The 26,654-nt window shown below is 40.4% G+C and overlaps 2 protein-coding genes across 2 annotated transcripts; both read right to left on the reverse strand.

The window, feature by feature from the left end:
* Positions 1-114: 114 nt before the first annotated feature.
* On the reverse strand, positions 115-2,390 carry LOC129754843 (UDP-glucosyltransferase 2-like). The gene is made up of 3 exons (XM_055751074.1): positions 1,733-2,390; positions 636-1,188; positions 115-577 (listed from the first exon to the last, which is right to left on the reverse strand). The coding sequence occupies exons 1-3, from the start codon at positions 2,374-2,376 to the stop codon at positions 197-199; spliced, it is 1,578 nt and encodes a 525-aa protein (XP_055607049.1). The 5' UTR covers positions 2,377-2,390; the 3' UTR covers positions 115-196.
* An 11,456-nt stretch (positions 2,391-13,846) lies between these two features.
* LOC129752863 (uncharacterized) lies at positions 13,847-18,867 on the reverse strand. The gene is made up of 2 exons (XM_055748651.1): positions 17,155-18,867; positions 13,847-17,029 (listed from the first exon to the last, which is right to left on the reverse strand). Exons 1-2 carry the CDS (start codon positions 18,865-18,867, stop codon positions 13,847-13,849), a joined length of 4,896 nt encoding a protein of 1,631 aa, XP_055604626.1.
* Between the last annotated feature and the right edge of the window lie 7,787 nt (positions 18,868-26,654).

Consider the following 26,654-nt stretch of genomic DNA (forward strand, 5'->3'; position numbering starts at 1 on the left):
CAGTATGAATGGTCGAAAAAGTTCGATTTTCGTATAACTGTTATGTACTTTATTGGCGATAGATTTTTATAGAGATTTAAACATTTACTTGTGATAATAAATCGAAACAGTATGTTAGATAAACATCATTTATTGATTCATTTTCTTTTTTTTTCACTCTTCATTCTGCTGCGGAGAATGCTTCTTAACTTGAACTTTAGTTCATTTTTGCCTTCGCTTTCTTACTGCTTTTAACATCCGAAGTGAACAGTTTCTTGAGTAGGTAACGTATGGCAAGGATGACAACAACGATGAACAGAACGACATCGTAGGATTGGCTTCTCCAGAAGCCCAACTTCATCGTGGGAGATTGAATGCTTTTGGCATTCGGGTGTCTGAGAGCCCACTCGATCCACCATATGGCCCGATCCAGCGGCCTCTCCGGTTGGTCACGGAACAAAGCCGACTTCTCCTGCATACGATTCCGATAGCCCGGGTCTTCGAGAACCTTCCGGATGGTTTGCACAATATCATTGGTGGTGAGGGAAAACACGTTCAACCGCTCTGCCACCTTGGCACGCATGGATTTTTCTAGGTTCTGAAGAAAGCGATTAGTCGAAACTTGAGGTGTTTAATTTAAATATAATAAAACTTACCCGATATTGATCGGCAATAAAGGGGATCCCAATGATTGGAACACCATGCCATGTAGCTTCGTGAGTACTCAACAATCCCGCATGGGTCATAAACAGTTTGATATTGGGATGGGCCAGAATATCATTTTGAGGCAAAAATTTCCTCAACAAAAGATTCTTTGGTAGCTTGAACTTCCGCATCTCCGTCTCAAATTTCCACAAAAAGTTGTACTCCGGAAAGTGAGCCATGGCCTCCAGAAACATCGCAATCCGCTCGTCGCCTAAATCCGAACTCAACACATTGGTCCCCAGAGAGAAGAGGATGGCTCCCTTCGGTGCAGCAGTGATAAATTTTTCCAAATCTTGCGGCAACGGTTTAGGTGGAATGAGCTGTAGACCGCCGACCAGAATCATATTTTGAGGAACTGGCTCAGGAAAATCAACCGCATGATGGGAGTTGGCCAACAATAACATCATCTTTTTGTCTGATTCAGGAAGGTAAGGAACATTTCGGAAAGCAGGATGTTTGCGCACCAATTCGTCGGTTTTCGGCAGGAATCTGTAGTTCCGATACCTGTTGGATAAAAAAAAACAAGAATCATTTAATTGTTCCGACAGAAGCCAGCATATCAAATAGAAAAATAATCTGTTTGTGAATCTGAAACCTTCTGTGAGAAGTCTAAATATGAATTTGAAGATCCGAAGTTAAAATCAGGAACTGAATTTCCATTATTCTATAAAATAAAGTTTCTATCAGCACGTGATAGTGACAGTTCGATTTCATTTTATTTTGATAGGTAGGTATCAATCATTAATAAACATTCTCTTATTTGTTTTTCACCGAGATTGTTTATAATACATATTTAGAGATAAGCTGATTCGTTACTTATAATTGGTTAAATATTAAGCAATCTTAATCATAAAACTTCCGGGTGTAGTTACATACGTCGATCGTTCTGGACATATCTTGTAATTTCAATAGAACGGTTTACTTAAGCTTTAAATAAAAATTGTATGCAGATTATACGTGCATCTTTGAATAATGAAATTGATGTGTTACTCCATGCGTTTTTAAGTCTTTTTTCTGTCTAAGGCGATAACGCTCAAATCATACTCACAAATGATCAAACACATAGATGAAGGTGTTTTCCAATCTCTGCCAAAAATTCATTTCAGAGTCGTAAGACAACGAGTAGTACGGAATGTACGATGGATACTTGTGGCCTCCAATCACATCCGTAGTGTACGGTGGAATATTGAAAGCAGTTACTCCAACCAGGGGGGGTTCACCGAATTTATGATACAGTCCCATCAAGCAGGGTCCACAAGAGAAATCGTACAGCACAAGGTCGAATTTGAAATCATTCGGATAGTTGAGAATTATATCCAACCCTTTAGATTTCATAATTCCTTCGCACATGCCCATCCCGTAGTCGTAGAAAGTGACCGTACTGAGGAACATATTTTGCTGAGCCATTTCATAAAAATCAACGGCCGAATCGCCCTCGTGCACTGCCTGATACACCTTTTCCAGGTAGATGTAGGTGATGTTCGGCTTCTGAGTTGTTTCCATGTCCGGAGAAACGATCGTTAGATTATGTCCTTGTTTGGCAAGCGCTTCCATCAGGGCACGATTCCAGATATGATGACTGTGACTAGGAACGCCCATCAAACACAAAATATTAGCCCCATGACAGTAAGTAACTAGAGTCAATGCTACGAAGATAGTTGTATGAACCGGAAATATTGTCCTCCGCTCCATTGCGAGATCAAACGACGAATGCAGCGTGTTTCTGCCGGCAAAATTTTTCTGGTCAAGTTTAAGTAAGGTAAACGTAGCGACCTTCGGCAATGTCATAAGTTGGTCTTGATAAATTGATGGTTCATACATGTTTTCATGGAGAGAGTAGATTTTTTTCAAATAAGTGAGACATATCAAACACAGAAATATTCGTAATAACTGATAAAATTGTTTAATCTTATGAAAAGTACTTGAAATCTCCAACACATGAAAGGCTAACCCGTAACTTGGGTAAAAAAATTGTTCAGTTTTTTTCAGGTTTTTAAAGCTCTTTTAAATATGCAGTTATGTTATTTGGGTAGTAATAATTCAGGGAAACATTTTCAATATTTACCGTCCAACGGAGCATCACGCAACAGCGGGTTTAGATGCAACATTTGTTTTCCACAGCAGTTTTATTCAATGATATTTTAAAATAATATTAAAGAGGTTAACAATATGATGATGACATAGTTTCTCACATCTGAAGCTAGTTTTTGAAAGGTTTTGATTTTCACATAAAATTGAATTATTATCATTATTATTTTTATTAAAGACATTTCAAATCAAAACCTTTCAAATACAAAATTTAATCAATTGAGCAAAAGATATACAAATTTTAAACATTTTTCGATGCCGTATAAAACTTTACCCAGTACGATGGATTAGCTTAATGATATCACCTACAAACTTTATATTGCTTTTACTATCCTATACTAACCCTGTTCGTGTAGAAATATGTCCTAAGACGGCTGAGATATGAATGATCAAAATTTGCATGTTTTTAGTGGGTGATCCCAAACTTTTGGCCGGCAGTGTAACTACTTTTTAAATGAATTTCATACTTACTTGAACAATGTGTATGCTTGTAGTTTTGAACCTGGACCTTCGTGTTGGAAACTGAACACGCTACGTCTGTACCATGGGCAATGCTTATATTGAGGTGATTTTAAATATCAATTTAGAGCAAGTTCACTGGTGTTGGGAAAAAGTGGTAGAAATTTTGACATTTTGAAAATTTTACCATGCAAAAATGTTTTCAAGATCTTGGGGCGTTGTATTTTTTTACAACACTGTTTCTATTTCAGCCGTATGTGATACAAATATTGCTATTTTTGCATCACAGCATGCGAAAATATAACACGTGTTGTAAAAAAAACTAGAAGGCCACAGATCTTGAAAATGTTTTTGCATGGCAAAATTTTCAAAATGTGCCGTAAGTGTCAAAATTTCTACCACTTTTTTCCAGCACCAGTGAACTTGCTCTAAGTGTCAAAATTTCTATCACTTTTTCCCTACACCAGTGAACTTGCTTTTAAAGTTGACTCATGATTATCACCTTTTCAAAGTAGGCTAAATTTAAAAAATGTAAACATTTGTATTCATTACGATCCATCAATTTCTTTTAAACCAGACTAGCAAGATTCGAAAACAAACGTAAGTTTTTCAAAGTTTGGTTTTGTTTTTTGTGATATGTGTGCCTAACTTTTTCTTTAAAATTCTTATTTCAACAGAAAAACTCCAAGCGGTGGATCAGCAAGTTCTTTTAAAAAACATCCGACAATGAAGTGCTGCGGAATCTATTGCAACAAGAGTAAATAAAAGCCAAATTGAGCTCGTGAAAAAGTACGGTTTTTTGAAGGAGTTTTATTTTGTACTGCACCACTAACTATAACTTTGTAAATTTTAGATTCTTGATGGTAGAAAATGTATCTGAAAAATGTATCTGAAAAAAAAGGACGCATAATTTTCGGTTGCTCTTAGCGGAAACACAAATCTATGAGCACGTAGAGATTGATGATTTGCGTGCTTCCGGTCGCATGAAACTACCTTCGGTGCCAGCTAGTGACGACCTTACTCTAGGTGCTGGGCTGGGAGAGCCGCTCTGCTTATACTAAGCCAGCTTTTAGTCCAAGCAGAAAATCAAAAACAGAATTGCACGCTTTTCACGGAAGAAAATCCCACATTTCCACAGTGCCCATCGATGAGTTTCCCTTTGATACCAGCTGTTTGTTATAAGATACACCGGGGCAAGTGCAAACGGATTTCACCATAGTTCAACTTTCACATTTCCTAGAAAAATATGTATACCTTCAAAAATTATCAATTACCGTTGGTTACATCACTAAAATAGTTCTCAACAAATTTCCATTGAAAGTGAAAAATTAAAAAAAAAAATGGTCTAAAGGAACAGTACTTTTGTAAAAAAAATTCTATAAACGGGGCAAGTGCAAACGCAATACTTTTTCTAAACTAATTCACAGATGCGTCAGTGTATCGGTCCTAAAATGAATTAAATACATACACGGAAAATAAAAAAAAGGTAAAATTTACCTTTTTGCGAGGTGAATTTTTTCCACCCCTCTTTTGAGGTAAATTTTATCTTTTTTTCATTCACCTAGTAAAAAGGTAAATTTTACCTTTTTTCAATTTACCTAGCAAAAAGGTAAATTTTACCTTTTTCGCATTCACCTAGCAAAATAGTAAATAATACCGTTGGTGGTGCTGGTTGGTTTGATTGTTTTCTTCAATAAGAAATAAAAAGATACAAAATTCTTTCAAAAATGATATTTATTGGAGATAAATAGGGACTGGTAATTCGGCTTCGCGTTCTTCTGAGCCGCTATGGCCGCTGAATCCACCTGCGTTGCGTACATTCATGGCCTCCTCCGTTCGACTAATCCGGTCAGGTTCGGCTTTTCCGGCTGGAGGATGACGTGGAATTACACTTCAAAGCTCTATGGGCCGATCTGAAACAAAATCAATAGTATTATGACGAGCACCAGCACAACTAAATGATATTTAAGAACACTTACCATTCTATTCCGATTTTCACATATTAGGCACAAAGCAAAACTTTTTCCTAGAATGACAAAACAGCTTAACCTCAATGAACGGGTTCGGCGAATAGTTACTTTTTTTTTAGAAGAATTGTACCGTTTTGTTTAGCTCAATCCAGGTCAATTACACCTCGCTACGAGGTAAGTTTTACCTCATTTGGATTTACCTTTTTTTTCTAGGTGAATTATACTTTTTTATCGAGCTCAATTCAGGTGAACTTCACCTCGCTACGAGGTAAGATTTACCTTTTTTGGATTCACCTTTTTTTCTCGGTGAATTGTACCTTTTTTCCAACCTCGATTCAGGTAAATTTTACCTCACTGTGAGGTGAGTTTCACCTCGAAGAGGTAGAAGTTACCTTTTTGGCTTTCACGAGCGTTCACCTTTGCTAACTCGGTAAATTTTACCTTTTTATTATTTTCCGTGTACATGTTCCGATATGTTTGATCAACTTTTATTGATATATTAATTACTTTGTGGAACTCTAGTTTAGCTGACTGTTGTTTGAAGCAAAAGACCTTCGTTTGCCAAGGGCATTACGGAATTTGGAATATCCGCTTCAGATAAAACCCTTGTGATACCCCTTCTGACCAGTTTTATGTAACGCTGAACCATTTTGGAGATGAATTTTCTGAAATGGCTGATGTTACATTGCTTAAAGGTGTGTTTACACTTACCCCGATAGAGGAGGGATGAAAGACCCCATAGATGTTAAAATCCCAATGATCAAATAACTTAAACTTTTGATGCGTGAGCGGTATGATTATCTGTCGATATAATTCTGTTCGAAGCCATTCAAAGTATTGCATGCTACGAAAGTTGACGGTACCGCAAAACGGGGTAACTTTGATCACCGGGGAAACTTTGACCAACAATATCATCCATAACTTAGCCTATAGTTTTAATTTTTTAAAACTATTTTCTACGTTTGAAAGCCTATTAATTGAGTATCCAATAGACAAAATTTGGTTTGTATTTGAAATTAATTTTTGCCCCTAAATGTATGCACCATAATTCTTTTCTTGATTTAAACGATTTGAAAAGGAAACGTTAAAAAGCAAGGTAAACTTGAAAAACTATCATTTGTAAATATTATGAAGGTGTTTTGTATCCTTTTTGGCCAGGAAAACTCGTTAAAACCGTCAAAATAGAGACTGATCAATGTTACCCCCAAAGCATCAAATTCTTAACAGAGACGAAATTTATTTTCAAATCAAACTCAAAGTAGTCTAAAAAATTTCTGTAACCATATTTTACGTTCGTAGGAGTCCAGTATTGGTTTTAAAAATATGAAACATATTACATTCCCCTTAACAGAAAAAATAATCGAAAAATATTGAAAAAAGTTATCAATCTTACCTCGGATTACGGTATCTACTTATTTACTCAAATAGAAAGTTTATTGTTAAGTTTTACTCTTTACTAAGCAAGTTGTACAGGAAAGCAAGCAGAATAACAGGAGATGGTTTCAATTTATGAACAACCGTAATCCGGGGTGTTTGTAAAAAGTTGTGGAAAGTCGACACTGGGCGAAAATATACCGTCGATCACGACACGGGGTAAGATTGATCACTTTTTTTCAATATTTTTCGATTATTTTTTCTGTTAAGGGGAATGTGGCACGTTTCATAATTTTAAATCCCGTACTAGAGTCCTATAACAGTAAAACATGGTTGCAGAAATTTATTAGACTACTAGCTGACCTGGTGTGCATTGCTACACCTTGCAAAAATAAATGTAATTTGTAAAAATTTATTCAAATTTAGATTTTTGTAAGCATTTTTTTTTTAAATCAAACCTCATCATGGTTTAGAACCAACAACTTTAAAATAAGAGCTGCAGCTGGTGTTCCGAATTGCAATTCATAGATGGTTTATATTATTTACTGAAGCTTGATCTCTAAACTTGTTTTTCAGGATCTGAAATTTGTACTCTGTTTTTAAAACATCATAACGACTCAAATAATGTCAATATTTATGGATTTTCCACCTTTTTTTTCAAAGTGGGAAGTTACGAACTTCCATAAAAACATTTGTCACATCTTTTTTTGAGTTATGCCAAATATCCGTACGCAAAAAAACCCTCTTTTAAAATATGGTCCCTTCTTTGAAAAGCTCTTTATCTTGAACTTACATGGGAGCTCCCCGATCTTTTCCAATTTTGGTCCCTCACTGCTTGAATAAGGTAGGCTGATTGAGCTGGCTCGCTTTACATTAATTTGTAATTGAAAGAAAAAGATTATTATTGGAATTTATTGCATATTGTACTTCATGGAAATACAATTTTGAAAATCGATCAATAGCGTGAATCGGGACACTTTTTGAGTATATTCCTATAATTCTGTATTATAAGCACTTCCAGCCCCTGATTAGCTTTAGATTAGCTATTTTTTGGAGTTGAAAAATAAGCTATCTAAATTTCATTTTCGTAGGTGATGAAAAGGACCGAAAGCTATCGAAATATGAAAAAAAAAACGATGAAAAGGATTTTTAATAGACATTTTCAAACAGCTTTTTTCACCATCCTCGCCCTTCGAAGCAGTTTGAATATCTATCCTTTTTGCGCCAAAATTATGTTAAAAAAATAATTCGCCATATTTCAAACTCGTGGACATGAAACATTATAGCTTGAAGTTTTCCCAAACAACACTTATCATGGTATGAAAATTATCGATTTTATACAGTGCAAATTTCTTTTTTTTTTTAATAAATTTATTACAGCAAAAAATATAAGTTGCATAACTTAATAATTGCTCCGCGTTTTTTATTTTCTCTTTGAAAGTCAAATTTTCAAAAATGTTGGCAAAAACAAATTTCTAAGTTAACATTTGCCCCGTATATTAGGGCAAGTGTAAATGCAAAGCTTATTTTCAGATAGGTCAGAGTTATGGTATAAAAATGGATTTAATACGTATATCTGTTTGTTTGTTTTATCAAGTTTCATTGATATATCTGCAGTATTCCTGCAGTATAAATTTATGTTTGTTATTCCACTTTTAACGAATGCTGTTCAAAGCAAATGACCTTCATTTACAAAGACATTTAAGAATTTTAAACATCCGTTTCAAGTTCAATATTCGGAATACTCTTTCCAACATTTTGAATAATTTTGAAGATGAATTTCTAAAAAGTTCGACGTTTGCTCTTGCCCAATCGTGTAAGTTGACAGGAGGGAATATTGTTTTTAACACTTTAAGGGTATACTAAAAATGCCAAATGACTTTAAAATTACTAAAACCATTCTTCAGCGGCCGGAAATGGTTTATTTTGTACACAGAAACACTACAGGGTGACAAAGAGTCCGGTCACACAGGAAAATCTCAATATTTCAAAGAATAAGAAGAAAATCTGAATCTGGTTTTCATAGCTTTATTCCGTAACTCATAAAGATACGTACGCGTCTGTTCTCCATGTCAGGGGCGGCGTGCGAAGTGCAACAACGTCCTGGTGGTGTTCGGGACCCAAAACAGCAACATCACGACGGTCCTCCTGCGAGATAGTGGGGTTAGCTGCGGGCCTTGCGAGCCCGTGACTACAAAAAACATAAACAACGAACAACATAAAGATACTTCACAGACGATATCTCGGAATTACACCACCTTTCTCTGATCGAACCAGCTTCAGGCGTCTCGGAAAGTCGTCGCATGCTCGTGCGCACGTGCTCCATCGGCATCTCGTCCAAGATTTTCGTGATAACTCGCTTGAATTGCTCCAAATTTGTTATTTTAGTCGTTCAGCTTCAACATCATGTATCCCCACATGAAATAATCCAGTGGATTCAGAACCGGAGACGATGGAGGCCATTCATTCTTCGAAATGAAATCGGTCAAGTTTTCCGCACACCACGCCTGAACAACCTTTGCGGTATGGGATGGCGCGACATCTTGCTGGAAGCAAGATTTTGGAACCCGGAAACATTCAGCTTGTCCGCAGGAGCTTGCTGGAGGCTCACACTCCAAACTCGATCATTTTAGCGATTGACTGATTGCTCCAAAACGAACAGCTTCTCTTCCGAAAAAATATTCCCGTCATCAGTGCGCCAACCGAGCAGCGATAACAGCTGCTCTTAACCCTGCCATGGCTCACAACTCAATGGAAACAAACTGCACAGAAACGAAACTCTGCCACTTTGGGCAGCAAAGTTAGTCCGTTCATTTGACATATAGATGGTATAAGAGAAACACTTTCTATTACCACAATGAATCACTTTCTAGAACCCTTCTGTATTCCTTTAAATTTAATTTAAAACGTGCCCTTTTCTAATTCCAATTTAAAAGCATCTGCTTGTTATCACCAACCACATTGATATGGGATGCCAGCCAGCGAACACTTCAATCGAATTTGTGTTACGATTGCTGGGATTCGATTTGAAATTTCAATGTAACAGTCACGTTTTTTCTTTCTAATAAATCTTTTTCTACTCTTCACTTAAATATAAACACAGATATTAACTTGAAATACTAGCGAGAACACATTCATGGGCTTAAATGAAATTTCACACGGAAGGTTTTACAGATATTTTCCACTACTAGTTTTTTTTGAAAACTCAGCAAGAGTCCATGAAACTCGCATTTCCATTGGAATCCATCCACATTTCTTTTAAAAGTTCCGCAACTAGACGAAAAACTACTCGAATACACCGGAGTTTACTTCAACAACGAATTAATATCATGAATAATCATGCAAATTATGAATTTTCACTTTCTCAGAAACTAAAACGCAAGAAAATCGTTCGAACGAAAAAAACACGACCGCTCTCATGCAAGGCTTGCTTAGCTCTCGCGGATCCATGTTGCGAAATTTTCATGAAGAAATTTAGTTTCTGCTGTTCGCTAGCTTCTTAAAACGTTTTCGTTTATGCGTAGCTTGCCACGAGTTGTGCCCTCGTTGCTGTTTTTGTGTTCGTTTATTAATTTAGAAGTCCACCAGTTTTGCCCGAGATTTGACCCCTAAGAACGCGGTTGCGAACTGTGATTTTTTTCAGTTTTGCGTTTACGCTGTATTGACAAATTGACAGCGCCCTTGTTGGAGATTTTTTCTTTATATGAACGGGCGTGGGAGTGCATACGGTAAAGCTCCTCATCACCAAATATGCCACAACTAATAAAATTTATGTTTTCATGATTGCATGTATTCAATAAAACGCTTTACTCACTCTGACTTTACTTCCGGCGCGGCATGCACATGCACTACTGGTAGCTGCTCGCCCATCGACTCGAGTGCCCACTGCCATCAAATTGCTGACTTGCCCAAAAGTGCTGATCCAGCAACACAGGATTCCGCTAGCGATGCAGTACGGATCGAGATGGTTGCCTTCTCGCCTCTCTTGCCTTGCGAGAGTGGTGTCGCGATCATTTGGTGGGTACTTCCCCTGTGATCGATGACCCAAAGCTGGCCTGATGTCGAGACCGGACACAATTTTGCTGCTACGGTCGCCCGCAGGCCTCCGAGGAGCCCCAGCAAAGTCCGCTTCTGTGATGACTTCTTGCGACGGCTTGCGAAGCGTGGTTGTTGTTGTTGCTGATGCCAGGTTGGCCGGTTTGTAGTCACCGGACCACGGAACTCTGCTTCTGCGATACCCGCTGGCGACCAGGATGCGGATCGCCTGATCGGACCAGGCCCAGATGGCTGTTGTTGTTGTTGCTGACGCCAGGTTGGCCGGTTTGTAGTCACCGGACCACGGAACCTTACTGCTGCGATGCTCGTTGACGCCTCGGATGTGGATCGCTTGTCGGACCAGGCCCAGATGGCCGTTATTGTTACTGCTGCCCGGTTGGCAGACTGGTTATCACCAGACGACGGAACCTGGCTGCTGCGATGCCCGTTGGCAACCCGGATGCGGATCGCTTGATCGTACCCGACCCAGGTGACTGGCGAACAGTGAGGCGCGCCGACGTGAGTTGACGTGGCGTGGCTACGGCTTGGCTGCTGGGGACTAAAGAGGGGAAACAAAAAAGCAAAAAAGCCCTGGTGGGAATGGCACCATTAATTTTGGACTTTCATTCCCGTTTTGCTTTGCGGTCTTACCCGATATTGGGGCTGTTGTGCTATGGGTCTTCCCTAATGCCAATGCGATGTAGTGCGCTCCGACTGACTGGCTCTGCCTGGAACACGCAATAACTTTAGTGGAGGCACATTTTGCCAATTGAGGTTAACTCACCCGTTGGTCTTCGGCAATCAGCCCGCTCAAGGTTTTTTGCAGCTTTGAAAGGAGCGCTGTGTCTGAGCGTCCAAGGCCTTCCCCGCAGCGTTTTCCGAACCGTTTTTGATAGGCGGGACAACCTGGCCAAAGTCACGTGTGATGATTAGCAAATATTCCGCAGCAAATCATTATGAAAAAACTCACCAGCAGCCGCCAGAACCGTTGAATTCTTGCTCGGTGCAATCCGGAATCGGCACCGGAGAATGTCGACTATCGTGATGATGTCCGGATCCTGCTGATCGTTCTCCGCCTTCCGGTTACGGTCGAACCGACGCTTTTCACCAACGCGCTCAATAAGAAAAGTGTCCGCGCGCTTTTTTCTTCAAACACCACGTCAGCAATTTTCCGTATTTTTTTTTTTTTTTCTTTTCTTTTCGACACTCCGAAAAATGATTTCTCCGTTTTTAATTTCCTTCTTTTTGACATTTACACCGTACGAGGGGTGTTCCAGAGTGATGTGAAAAGTTCCACACTGAGAGAACTTCAGCATAAGTTTTTCTCTAATTCTGTGCTACTTGTGTGCGCAACATACGTTACTGAATACATGACTAATAAATACAACTGTTACACAATCCTATCATGGGATCAGAGTTTTTTGTGAGGCTTAGAAGAACCTCACAAAAAACTCTCTGCTTCCGCTTAGGTTCCGAAGCGCGGAGACTTAGAAAGATCAGAGAATGTGGGTAAATCCCACGCGTAACTTGATTACGATGAGCGGCTGAACCGCTAAGACGATTACTATACTATACTATACGGCAGCTGAACTGCAAAACACGGCCACACTGTGTGCCTAGACGGTGATCTCAACGCCATCTCATGGTGGCTAAACGTCTCTGAATGTTGCACTCTGATTGATCCCATGAAACATTTAACTAAAATCGTGATAGCTTAAATAATGAAAAACTAGACGATTTAACAGGTAACAGATAAGAAGTTTGGCATTTAAACTAATCTACAAAAGATTTTAAGCAAGGCAATAGGAAAGGGAGTATTTAGTTCCCAAATCGTCAGGAGTCCGGAATAGAGGTTATCAACCGCGCCTCTAGATCGCGTTGCTTTTGATCATTTGTCCTGACGACCCCCAAACCGTACTTAATATTTGACTTGACCCAATGGATAGTATTTAAGAGTGAGTTGAATTAAATTGCGTTGTTAAAGCTTGAATTCTTCATTATGTTTTCTTAGTAAGTGGGGTTTGTGTCCAAATTGAACAAATGTGCCATAGATGGGGTTTGTTCAGTAGTTCGTGGCCTCCAATCTTGGTTAGTGCTTATTTTAGCAGCATGTTGCTCATCATCGTCAGTGATGGTACTGCGTGCATAGCGGGATAAACGAGTAGATGAGTGCCTTGGAAGTGCCACAGCCTACACTGAAGTCGATATGGCGGTAGCGGCCGTCATGATGTCTACCCCTCACAACTTGCAGTGCAGTGCTGTATTCGATGGAATGTCGTTTCCGGGATGTGCCTGCGTCGCTTCGCTTCTGTGGTGGTGACTTTGTTTCGCCGGTACCTTTCCTAGGAGAGCGAAGTGACGGGTTCCTGGCTTGACGTATTCGGGTGTTGTCGAATTCGGTGTGTCGTTACATTCGGTATTTCATCACATTCGATGGTTCGTTGAATGCGTTTGTTGGCTGCATTTGTTGTTCGATGACGAATTTCCTCCGTAGTTTCTCTTCGGTGTTTTCATACCTCGTGCCGTTGTTAGTGTGACGGGTTTTCGCTTTCGGTTGTTCGATGACTTCGGAGGCTCTTCATGATGCTGCCTAGAATTTACAACGATGACTATTTCTCCGAAGAGCATGAGAGGCAAGGTTGAGTAGATGTCGGTCCGTCTGCCATCATGATTTCGTATTTAGGTGGCGTCTAAAGCTCGTGGTTTGCAACATGAAGTCTGCTTACATAGCTTGAATGTGTACCTGCTATTCGTTTTTGTGGTTGTTGGTGTCCTGACAATCGTTTCAATTGCAGCGACGTGGTGTGTAGCGCCTGGCTACGGTGACTCACCAGTTCTACTATCCCAAGCGCGATAACGCTGCTGTGAATGACAGGATTGCTTTCAGGACACTGAGCGGCGGCAATCCCACGCAAGGTTGCCGGCCCTCCCCAAATTCTGACGAACTGCATGGCCGAGTTCTCAGAGTCCGTACAGCTGACGCTGGTCCCACGCAAGGCCGTTGTCTCCTTCATGAACGCCTATTCTTGGTACTCGTCGGTGCACAAACAACGAATTAGCCTCAGCTGTGTTCCCTTGAGTTGTTCGACTGGAAGAATTCTTCATATTTAGTTCCGAGTTGTTGGGGCGAGGTTTCAAAGATGATGTTGGTCCTTCAGCCTTCTCCATTTCGTGTTTTCTGCTCCAAATGAGCTTGTGGTCAGCTTGAATGCTTACATAGCTCTAAAAAATCGTTCTTAGTCCGCTTTGATATCCTTAGCGTGGTACTGACCACGTTTCCCGGTTGACACATCTTCAAGAGTGTACAGGTTGGTACCAAGTACTGCTTTCACTATCGCTGGCAGGAATTTCGGATCTAGTTTACGATTTATGTGATCCACCTTAGACGACTGGGTAAAAGTTCTTCGCCATACCAGATCTCCTACGTTAAATATCACAGTTCTCTTTCGTAAATCATACCGCTCCTTCGACTTCGCATGGTTGTTTCGGATTCGTTTCATCACAAACTCCTGTATGCGCCTGATCGTGGATAAACGGATATCCAGAGCGATTTTTGGATCTTCGTCGGTGTTCAGACCTTCCTGAGTGTACAAATCGGTGTGCAGGATTAGTTCTCTTCCAAAATTTGCGACGTGCGGACTGGTTCCCGTTACTTCATGCTTGGCGCTGTTGATGGCTGCGCAAATTGCAGGCAGATGCTCGTCCCAGGTCCGATGATCCTCGTCTATCAACGATCGTATGCAGGTTACCAAGACTCGATTGACTCTCTCTGCGTTATTCACCATAGGACAATAATACGCCGTCAGCATGTGCTGTATGTTGTGCTTGCTCAAAAGAGATTTAAAGGCAGAGGAGATGAACTGTTTTCCGTTGTCTGAAAGGATTATTCTTGGACGTGAGAATTTCAGGAAGACTTGATTCTCGAGGAACTCCACCATCTTGCAAGAATCCGCTGATTTCATCGGATGAACGACGATATACTTGGTAACCCAATCCACCACGACAAGCATAACCGTGTTACCAGAACGTGAGCGTGTTAAAGGACCGACAAAATCTATGGAGATTAGTTCCCATGGGGTGCGTGCTGGCTTCAGCTTCCCCATTTGAGGCATCATCTTGGAGTTTGCAGCTTTGCTACCTTTGCAAACCTTGCACTGCTTGACGTACCGTGAAACCTCTTCTCTCATCTTCGGCCAGTAGAAGTGTACCTGAATTTTCTGCAAAGTCTTTTGAAATCCCAGATGCGCGGCTGAAGGTGCGTCGTGGAATTTCCGCATGATTTCGACACGATTTTCCTTGGGTACTGCTTTCTTCCAACGATGCGTAGTGTTCCCGGCGTCATCCTTGGAGGTACAATTCTTATACAACTCGTCCTGAATGATCTGAAAGTCGGCGAACTTGTTCGGCGTTTCTTTAACGTTCTGCTTCATTCTAGCATACCAGTCATCTGCATTTGAACCTTGAGTGAATGTTACTGAAGCCACCATCCTGGACAGGGTGTCTGGAACCACATTTACCGATCCCTTTCGGTAGCGAATCTCAAAATCAAAAGCATTGAGTCGTAGCAGCCATCTGCACATCAGCGCTGTAGGATTCTTCATCGTTTTGAGGTAACTGAGGGCAGAGTGGTCACAATACACGATGAAATGAACGCCTTCTACGTATCCTCTGAATTTCTCGATGGCTCTGATTACTGCCAAACACTCTCGCTGCGTTACCGAATATTTCCGCTCTGCTGTCGATAATTTTTGTGAGAAGTAGCATATTGGATGCTCTTGACCATCAGTTTCTTGAGTAAGTACTGCTCCAATCGCTACATCACTCGCATCGCAAGCGATCGCGAACTGCTTCGTGTAATCCGGTGGCGCAAGAATCGGCGTCGAAACCAAGGCTGATTTGAGTCGTAGAAATGCTTCTTCCGCTTCAACCGTCCACCGAAATTTGTGTTTTGTTTTGGTGAGTTCCGTGAGAGGCGTCGCTATCTCCGAGAAGTCAGCTACAAACCGACGATACCAGTTGCACATGCCGATGAAGCGCTGCACCTCTTTCCTGGTTGTTGGAATCGGGAAATTGACTACGCAGCTTGTTTTTTCCGGATCCACCATCCAGCCCTCTTCGTTTAATACATATCCCAGGTATTTTATTTCTTTCCTACAGAAACAGGATTTTTCAGCAGAAATTGTCAGATTAGCCGCACGAAGTCTTTTGGCCACTTCTTCAAGTAACTTTATATGCTCTTCAAAGGTCTCCGAACACACAATAATGTCGTCAAGGTAGTGGAAGACCTTTGGTTCCATATCCGCGAAGATGGTAACCATTACTCTCTCCAGTCCTTGGCTAGCGGTGCACAATCCGAACGGCACCACCTTAAACTGGAAGTGGCCGCGCTGAGGTACCGTAAAAGCCGTAAGTTGCCTTGAAGCTGTTTCCAGAGGTATTTGCCAAAATGCGTCCTTTAGATCAATCGATGAAATGAACTTGCAACCGCTGAGGTTATTCATGATAGCTGCAATCTGCGGGATTGGATAACCTTCGTTGATCATAATGGAATTTAGGTGGCGAGCATCTAGACATACTCTATACTGACCCGTTTTCTTTTTCACGGCTACCAGCGGGTTGTTCCACGGCGAAAAGCGAGCTTCTTCTATCACGTCCAGCTTTATCATTCGGTCTATTTCCTTGTTTACCTCGTCCAACACGTATTTCGACATCACATAGTAACGCTGCTTTTTCGGTTGCGCTTCCCCGATTTCAATGCGGTGTGTGTATAGATTCGTGCGACCCAGACGACCTTCCGTTGCTGTAGGGAAGTTTGCTACTGTTGCTTCTAGGATGACTGATTGTTCCGGCAACAACTGCTTCTGTTGATGTCTCTTGCTCGTTACGTTGCTGTCGAAGTTACTGTTGACCTCCTCTTCATCGTTGCCCTGGACTTCACCTTGTAATTTCATGCTACAACATATGGCCTTGACTCCGAATTCATTCCAAAAGTTCATCCCCAGAATCACGCAATCCGGCAGGGTCGGTAAAAGCAATACTGGGATTACTCGGGTCTTTCCATTGTAAGCAATAGGTAGACGAACAAACGTTTGGAAATGATGCTCCGTTCCATCTGCAGTCTTAATTCCTCCAGCCAACGATCCTTTCCGCAATTTTAGCTGCTCCACTAGCTGTACACAGCTTCCTCCGAGAAGCGAGCAGTTCGCCCCGCTATCTAACAGACCAGTGATGCTTTTTCCCAGGACTTCGAATACTGCATGCGGTCGATTGTCGTTGTTTAGATTGATGACTAAAGAGTTGATGTTGTTGAAATCCGGTATTTGGGAAGGATCATCAAAACATGGCGAGGAATTTGGTCCCTCCGTTACTAGTTCCCCGCCGGGGCGTTTCCCGAACGATGACGGCAACTTGGGCAGCTCCTTAACGAAAAACCTTTTTGCCCACACCGATAGCAGAATAGTATCGCTTGTGGTTTGGAACAATCCATAAAGCGATGTCCCTCCTCGTCGCAATTCCAGCAAATCATTGGTGGTCGAGTGTTTACGCTCGTTGGTTCTGGTTGCTCCTGACCGGACACGGCCGGTCGCGATTGATTTTCCCGCGTGTTTGTAGTGTTTTGCTCCCTGCGTTCAAATCTCACCCTCAATGCGTCGACCTGATGAATCAGTTCCTCCAAACGATCTTCCACCTTGTTGCTACTGTTGATCACCGACGATTCACCGTATGAACTCACTGCTTCTTCATTTCTGCGACTGTTCATTTCTTCTAGCACATTGACTCTTCCGTAGCGCTGATTCATCGGAGCACTGCGATTAGCGCGTTGTACTGGCACTGGCGTAGCGAGCGATGGTTCTAACAGCGATGCTGCCGGAAGTAGCATTCGCCGCTGCAGCTGTTGGAGCTTTCTGAGCTCGTCGAATTCCTTACATGCTTCTACCAGTTGTTCAACCGAAGCTGCTTGCTGTGCTGCTGCTACCGGAGCGTACGTAGAATTCATGTTCTTTTTTATTATAAACAATTTCTCTCTATCCGTTGCGGGAGGATTTGCATAGCTGAACAGTGTAGAAATGTCTGCGAAGAAGTCACTAAAAGTTTCTTGCTCCCCTTGGAGCCGATGATATGCCTCAGCCCTCAAAATGTATGCGTAGCTGCTTGGTAGGAACTCTCCCCGGATTAACCGCTTGAAATCACCCCAGGATCTCAAATCGCCTCTCAAGAATGCTCTCGCGTACCACTTTAAAGCATCACCTTTCAATAAGTGCTTGATGTTCTGCAACAAAACTTGCTCCGGAACCTCTTCTGACAATGCGAACACCTCCACGCTTTGAATAAATTCGTTCAACGACGCGCCATCCCTCTCACCTTTGTAGAAAATCTGCCAATTGTGAATCGCCTTGCTCGAAGAACGTCGGTCTTCCCAGCGCCGTTGTTGGTTTGCTTCCTGTTCACGTCGCATATATCGCTCCAGTAATTCATCTCTTAAACGGCTGTACTCATTCCTCGCAAATGACTCTCCCGCTTCTCTTGAAGCGTACGGTGGCGGAGCAGAGTCGTCTTCCTGAAACCCAAGCTTCTCGCTGCTTCTAGCTGCACGATGACGACTAAACTGTTGTGGCTGTGACCCAAAATTACGTTCTTCAGCGCCGCGCAGGTATGATGCTGCCTGCTGCGATTCGTGCACGTTGCGCTCTCGGTCTGAAAGCAGTTGCCTCTGCAGATGTCTCCTCGAAACTGGTTCTTCAACTGCGGCAACTCCGCTCACCCATGGTGAATTCCCTAAGTACGTGCTTTCGCGTCCTGAACTGAATGAGTTGGCCTCCGACTGCGATGCACTGCGAGCTGGCTGCTCCTTTCCGATGTCGACTAGCTGATTCGAGCTGGCTGCGATCCTGTCCCTCGAAGCTTTTGGAATGGTTCCTGTTCTGCTCGACTCGGCTCGGGATGCGCTCAGATCCACTGCTGCTGCACCATAATCCTCACTAGCACTTAGCACTTGTCCACTTACTTTCTTTCGCGGATTATTTAACACGTCTTCAATGTTCTCTAATGAACATTGAACCAGAAGAGTGAGAGTTTTATACATGTCTTCTAGCTTTGATGTTGGTTCAACTATCGCTAGACGATCCCGATAATGAATCAGACGCGAAATGGCTTGACGCATAAACTGATAATCGGCTGCTTTGTAGGCCGTTTTTAATTGATCAAGCAAAGTATGTACGCGTTCTTGACAGACACGAATATTTTGCTCCGCATCCATTATGTGCGAAGAATTGTCGTAAATTTTATTGCTTCTTATATCTTCTAGCATAATTTGCCGAAGTTTCAACGCTTTCGCTCTTCTAGGAAGAGAGCTTAAATTTGCTACGTGACGTAGCGCCAACTCATAACTCACCTCGTCTTCAGAAAGACAAGCTGGATCCATATCCATTTTGAAAAAAGGGTCTAATAATCTTAAATACAAATTGCCAAACTTTTAAACTTCAAAATATGCTGCATAAACTAAACAGCAACATAAAGATACCACAAAAACAAACAAAAATGTGGGTTAATTGTAGTTGGGCGCCAATGTTGGAGATTTTTCTTAATATGAACGGGCGTGGGAGTGCATACGGTAAAGCTCCTCATCACCAAATATGCCACAACTAATAAAATTTATGTTTTCATGATTGCATGTATTCAATAAAACGCTTTACTCACTCTGACTTTACTTCCGGCGCGGCATGCACATGCACTACTGGTAGCTGCTCGCCCATCGACTCGAGTGCCCACTGCCATCAAATTGCTGACTTGCCCAAAAGTGCTGATCCAGCAACACAGGATTCCGCTAGCGATGCAGTACGGATCGAGATGGTTGCCTTCTCGCCTCTCTTGCCTTGCGAGAGTGGTGTCGCGATCATTTGGTGGGTACTTCCCCTGTGATCGATGACCCAAAGCTGGCCTGATGTCGAGACCGGACACAATTTTGCTGCTACGGTCGCCCGCAGGCCTCCGAGGAGCCCCAGCAAAGTCCGCTTCTGTGATGACTTCTTGCGACGGCTTGCGAAGCGTGGTTGTTGTTGTTGCTGATGCCAGGTTGGCCGGTTTGTAGTCACCGGACCACGGAACTCTGCTTCTGCGATACCCGCTGGCGACCAGGATGCGGATCGCCTGATCGGACCAGGCCCAGATGGCTGTTGTTGTTGTTGCTGACGCCAGGTTGGCCGGTTTGTAGTCACCGGACCACGGAACCTTACTGCTGCGATGCTCGTTGACGCCTCGGATGTGGATCGCTTGTCGGACCAGGCCCAGATGGCCGTTATTGTTACTGCTGCCCGGTTGGCAGACTGGTTATCACCAGACGACGGAACCTGGCTGCTGCGATGCCCGTTGGCAACCCGGATGCGGATCGCTTGATCGTACCCGACCCAGGTGACTGGCGAACAGTGAGGCGCGCCGACGTGAGTTGACGTGGCGTGGCTACGGCTTGGCTGCTGGGGACTAAAGAGGGGAAACAAAAAAGCAAAAAAGCCCTGGTGGGAATGGCACCATTAATTTTGGACTTTCATTCCCGTTTTGCTTTGCGGTCTTACCCGATATTGGGGCTGTTGTGCTATGGGTCTTCCCTAATGCCAATGCGATGTAGTGCGCTCCGACTGACTGGCTCTGCCTGGAACACGCAATAACTTTAGTGGAGGCACATTTTGCCAATTGAGGTTAACTCACCCGTTGGTCTTCGGCAATCAGCCCGCTCAAGGTTTTTTGCAGCTTTGAAAGGAGCGCTGTGTCTGAGCGTCCAAGGCCTTCCCCGCAGCGTTTTCCGAACCGTTTTTGATAGGCGGGACAACCTGGCCAAAGTCACGTGTGATGATTAGCAAATATTCCGCAGCAAATCATTATGAAAAAACTCACCAGCAGCCGCCAGAACCGTTGAATTCTTGCTCGGTGCAATCCGGAATCGGCACCGGAGAATGTCGACTATCGTGATGATGTCCGGATCCTGCTGATCGTTCTCCGCCTTCCGGTTACGGTCGAACCGACGCTTTTCACCAACGCGCTCAATAAGAAAAGTGTCCGCGCGCTTTTTTCTTCAAACACCACGTCAGCAATTTTCCGTATTTTTTTTTTTTTTCTTTTCTTTTCGACACTCCGAAAAATGATTTCTCCGTTTTTAATTTCCTTCTTTTTGACATTTACACCGTACGAGGGGTGTTCCAGAGTGATGTGAAAAGTTCCACACTGAGAGAACTTCAGCATAAGTTTTTCTCTAATTCTGTGCTACTTGTGTGCGCAACATACGTTACTGAATACATGACTAATAAATACAACTGTTACACCCTTCTGAGGAGCGATGTAAACAAAAGTGAATTTGATTATTTGAAGCTAAAAGAATTATTTTGTATAGATTGGGATAAAAAAAATACACAGATTGTTAAGTAAATATTCCTTTTAAGCCCAGTTGTCCTGAAAAAAGAAATAACAATCTTGTGCTGTGGTGAAGCATTAGCTAATGATTTTGGTATTAATTTATCTTCTAAACCAATATATTTTTTTCAGCCGGAAGCATCCAACACCTAATTTTTGACAATGTTCAGAGTGGTAGGAAAAAGAGGAAGCGCTGTTCAATTTTCTAGCCCCGCGCAACCCGTGAAAATCGGAAAATTATGACATTGGCGTTTGATTCCGGGAACGATGCCAACAGAAATTATATAGCAGATATGTTAGTATAAAGGTATAAATAAAATAAAATTAATGAAATGAAAAAGCCGGGTAATTATTTCAGAAAACGAATAAAATTCGTCGATAAGGATTCTTAACAAACTCTGGTACCAATAACGATGAAGCAACCAGTTCATTTATTTTTCAAAAGAACATTTCTTATCATTAATTTATTATTTCTTTAAAAGTTCTTCTAATACACTACTCAATCTTTTGAAACAATCAATTATTTCCGTATGCTCCTCTGCTCTTTGCCTTCTTCTTTCTTCCTTCCTCTGGCATTCCTCTTTATAGGCTTCGAGAAGCTGGGAAGCTACATCCTCTTTAACTTTTTTGGAAGGCGTTGGTATTGAATCTGTTGAAGATGTTGACAATGTTGCAGATGTTGAAAATGTTGATGATGTTGAAGATGTTGGAAGAATGGGTTTCCCGGAATAACTGTTGTCGTCCGAAGAATTATCCAGAGAACGTTTCTCCCCTCTGGGTTGCACAAGGCGATGAGTGGTATTCTCTTTGCGTCTGATGGTTGTAGGCGTCAGGATATGGCCGACGTGGAGGGTTGTTGTAGCCCGAAGTATGGCGCGACATCACTAAAACGCGCTTCAACGACTACATGATCTGTAGAAAAATAATGCTTGTTTACAATTTTTTTCTTGCCTAAAATTAGTTCGTGGTTTTCGTTTAAATTCGGTCGAAAACTATGGCGATTATTCTTTAAAAGGCGAATTTTAAAAGATACAAAAAAACTCAGGAATGGTCATAATTTAGCAACTAGACTTACCGGCCTTGTTCCGTAGAAGCACATAATCTTCTCGGTTCCAGACATTGTTCCCGTGGTTCAGGACAAGGTCGTAATCGTCAAGAATAATTCCCTAAGCGCCTTCCATTTCAGAAACTGATTACTACTGTATCGGTTTTCCTTTTAAAATTCCTAGCAAATCAAACAGTTCGATGTTTGTTTATTACCATAGTGATATCGGACCGCGTTGATTCTGTTCGTTTATTGCCATGGCAGTTTTGCCCGCAGCCAGTGGAGAAAACTAAAATGGCATTAATAAGGAAATTTCCGTGAAAATGCTTTAAGCTGTTTTGATGAAAATTGTTCATAAATCGAAACAAAATGTTCACTTTCAAAGCTTATAAATTCTACTGCATTTTTTTATAGCACTCAATCATTTAAAAACTAGCCCAATGAAACAAGCCTATAAACCAAGTATTTACCCTAGTGTGATAAGAATAGAAGCTGTAATCAAATTTATATTAGGAAGATTGATATGATGATTTGCAATTTTTAGTCTCTCACTTTTCGCCAGTTTAGGTGTGCATTAGACCGCTGCAGGCTTTGTATAGGAAATCTGAAATTTATAAGTTATCACAACTCCCATACCATTTTTTGACGGAATTTTCACACACAAAAATCTCCGTAAAGTTTGGAAGCGATACATTGAGTCCTGATTTAGCGCAACGAGTTTTAATTTTGTATGGAGAATTACATGGGGAATCAATTTTTTTTATTCAAAAATCGCTACAGATTTACAGAAACATCGGAAAAATAAAGAAAAGGCTGAATACTATTCCTCGACTTAATCTCTACAAATGATGTGAAGGTACTATGATGCTTAGTTGTAACACAACAAAGATATTTGGAATTTAGAAAAGATTTATTAAAAACTCAGACGAGTTTACTTCACTCATGGCATCGCTGGCTGAAAACTTGCATGCAAGTTATTCCTTCCCAGATCGAAGAAACGGTCCCGAATCGGCCCGAAATCGGTCAGAAATTAGTCCAAAGTCAGTCCGTTTAACATGTGAAGATTTATAATGTTGAATTCTTCATAAACTAGTTTAGTAACTTTACTTTACACTATGGTGGTATTATTAAGAGAAAAAGCACCATTATTACAGTGAAAAAAATCATAACTTATATAATTTTCAATCGATTTCGGTAAAAAACCTCTTGAATCATTTGTTTTCACTGATTCACAGAATCCACAGGAAATGAATTTTTTTCAAATGTTAAAATCAGGTCCAAAACCACAATTAAAGTTGATTTTTTCTAACAAAAAAATGCGTTATTTATCGTGTTTTCTATCATTAATTCACAAATACTGTGTGTATTGTGTTAAATTTACCCAAAAATGAAGTTCAGATGATCAATTGCAAATTTAACACTAAACATACCGACATTTTTTATATACCTATTCATACCGCGAGCAGTCATATCTTTTCCGCTAAAACTCTCTTGTTTCTTTACCGATTTCTACAAAGTTTAAAGTTTTGGAAAGCTCGTAATGTGACTCAAATACGGTTATTCAAAGTTGAAGAAAAAAAAACGGAAAACAGGCTTCGGGAAAAAAGGCTAGAAATCAGTTATTAACTACTCGAAAAAAAAATTCACTTAGTGCCTGAGAACGCTGAAGTTAGAAGCTATATGTTACATATATGGAAATATTTTTTGAAAATCTCTTAAGATCACGGCCACTAAAAATGTAAAAAACCAACCAACCGCCAAAGCTGTTCTCGTTACAGTAGAAAATTCTTGTAAAGTGAACTGGAAATTTGACGTAATTGACATTTTGGCATCTTTAGATTTCTAAAACACAGAATTTTTGACGACTTTTCAAAGGTAGCTGTTTCTTTTTTTGCTTTTTATCAATCTGCCTTTTCTGAGACTATTCTAGCACCTAGATTTGGCTTTGCACTGGAGCGCAGCGTTCTCAGGCAATAAGTGAAATTCTTTCCGAGTACTTAATAACTGATTTATAGCCTTTTTCCGAAGCCTGTTTTTCTAATTTTTTTTCTTTGACTTTGAATAACTTTGAGAAAAATAATTGTAGCTAAATTTTGTTTGAAAATCGTATTTGAGTCACATTACGAGTTTCCAAAACTATAAACTTTGTAGAAATCGGTCGAGAAACAAGAGAGTTTTAGGGGAAAGTGTTTGCCGTCATTTGACCGCTCGCGGTATGCAAAGGTATACCACATGCGTTACTTAATCTTATTTTTCAACTTGGTTGTGAATTTCGGGATCGTTTCACCACATCTATCACCATGTATCTCCAATAATCTCAAAAAGTTTGTATCTTACTTTCTACATAGTGCTGCAGTTTTTTTCTATCTGCGTTACCCGATTAAAAACGCCTTTGTGTATGCCACGCATTAGCTTGTATTCAAGAATTCATCTAGGAATATTGCATGCAAGTTCAGGTTTCCAGTGCTGCTGACAGTTTTGACTGTTGATCTACTATGAATGATTTTTTTTTTACAAATTGCTTTAACTTTTTTCTGGTAGCATCTAGCTGAAAGTAACCTTAGTAAAAATTGAAGTTTAAGAATACAGTAACCCATTGAAGAAGTTATTTTTTGCATAAAACCCAAAATCGCTTCCCTAGCGATTTTAATCTCAAAAAAAAACTTTCCCCATACTAATTTCCATACAAATTTAAAACCCGTTGCGCTAATTCAGGGATGAACCAAATCATCTTATATTTAACAGAGATGATTGGAGAGCTAAAAGGAATCGAAAAAACACATGGGAGCAAAAAGTCAGTTTTTGCAGCGGTCTAGTGTGCATATTGCTATGTGTTTCTATGTTCAGTTTCTAAGCGCAAACAAACAGTATGGTCGAATGATTGCGCCAATTTTTTATATATTCGAGTGATATTGGTCTGATTGGGGTGCAGTTAGAACTCGTTAGTGTTCTTCTCTGTTTATTTTCATGCATTCTGATGTAGTTCAAGTAGCAACTTTAACGGCTTAATGTGAATTAAGTTATTTTACGGCATCCAAAGTATTACAAATGTGTAGGGGAGAATGAGGATACTTGATCCCTGGGGATACTTGATTCCTTAGCTATATCTCGAAACTGGAATGTCTTACAAAGATCAAATGTTCTAGAAAAATGTGCCAAAAAGAGCAAAATAACAATGCTTGTAGTTTAAAAAATTTTAACAACATAATTGTTTGAGTAATTGAACTTTGTTTGAAAAATTTCACAAAATGTAACTTGAAGATCTTTTTTCATCACTTTAAAATGTTCCTTACATGGAAAAATTATGAAAAAAATATTTGTTCCAATGTATCAATCGTTCGAGCGTAAAACGAATTTCATAATGCCATATTTTCAAAGCGATGAAAAATTCTCAACTTTTTTCAGAAAAAGTTATCTAAAATGTTGATTATGGGTACAATTGATCCCCTAGAGTTGGGTACAATTGATCCCCCTTCCAAACGGCATATTCTTGTTCTGAATTGATCGTTATGATTGCTGATTACGAAATTACTAATATTTATCCAAAAACTAATATTTATCAAACAATTGTCTGAAGAAAAGAGCAAAAATAATTAATTTTCTCTTAACTATAAAAAGTAGCGCCTTTAAGTATGCAATGTTATTAGCCTTGAGACAAAGTTATAGAATTTTCTTTTTATGTCTGTTATAAGTTGTGAAATGAGAACAAACATGACCAAAATAGTCAACTAACATTCTATCTTGAGATTTTGTTTGATTTTTTACAAGGATTAGGGCTTCCTGAATAAAAGATCAAGTCTGCTTCAAAAGGGGATCAAGTCTCCCCTAACTTCAGAAAAATCGCAATTTTTTTACTCCCACGAAAATGCTTCTAGTTCATCAACGGATTCAATTATCGTTCTAATTTTTTGAGCATAGAAACTTGAAGTTACAGGCTTTCAGAAAATGTCAAAGACGGCGAGTTGCTAAATTTTTCCAAAAAGATATGGGGAAAATAAGAAAAGGGGATCAAGTATCCCCACTCTCCCCTATTGATTTTTTACTGTTGTTCCTGAATTAAAATTTTATTCAACTGTTCATAGTATCAATAATAATAAATGAAATGTTTGAATTGAAAAAATTATAACATTTTTTTTTGTTATAATGTTATAATTATCGTCTGTCAGGTGCTTGTTCATCACACATTTTCCAATAATATCAAGTTAACCTAGACAATGATTGTGCTATTAAAGCTAGGTAAAAACATTATCAAGATGTAAATACATTATAACGTTATCAAAATCACGTTGAATTGCACACATTATTCTCAGTACCGTTAAGCTACTTGCAAATACATTTTCGAGTGTATAAACGAACAGCAAACCATAAATTTAATGTTACAGTTTGAGTATTGTATAATTCCATAATATTTAATCCTGTATCAGTTCATAAGTCATTTTGAGATTACTCTTTCAGGTATATAGTTATGTACATACATTGAGGTAGATAAAAAAGAAAAAAAATACATCAGCTTCCTACCTACTTCTGACCTTGTCAAACTTTTTCACATTTAGTTTACGCGCCGAGGAAGATAACAAACCACCCATCATCATCATCCA

This window comes from Uranotaenia lowii, chromosome 3, assembly GCF_029784155.1.
Source record: "Uranotaenia lowii strain MFRU-FL chromosome 3, ASM2978415v1, whole genome shotgun sequence".
NCBI classification, from domain to species: Eukaryota; Metazoa; Arthropoda; class Insecta; order Diptera; family Culicidae; genus Uranotaenia; species Uranotaenia lowii.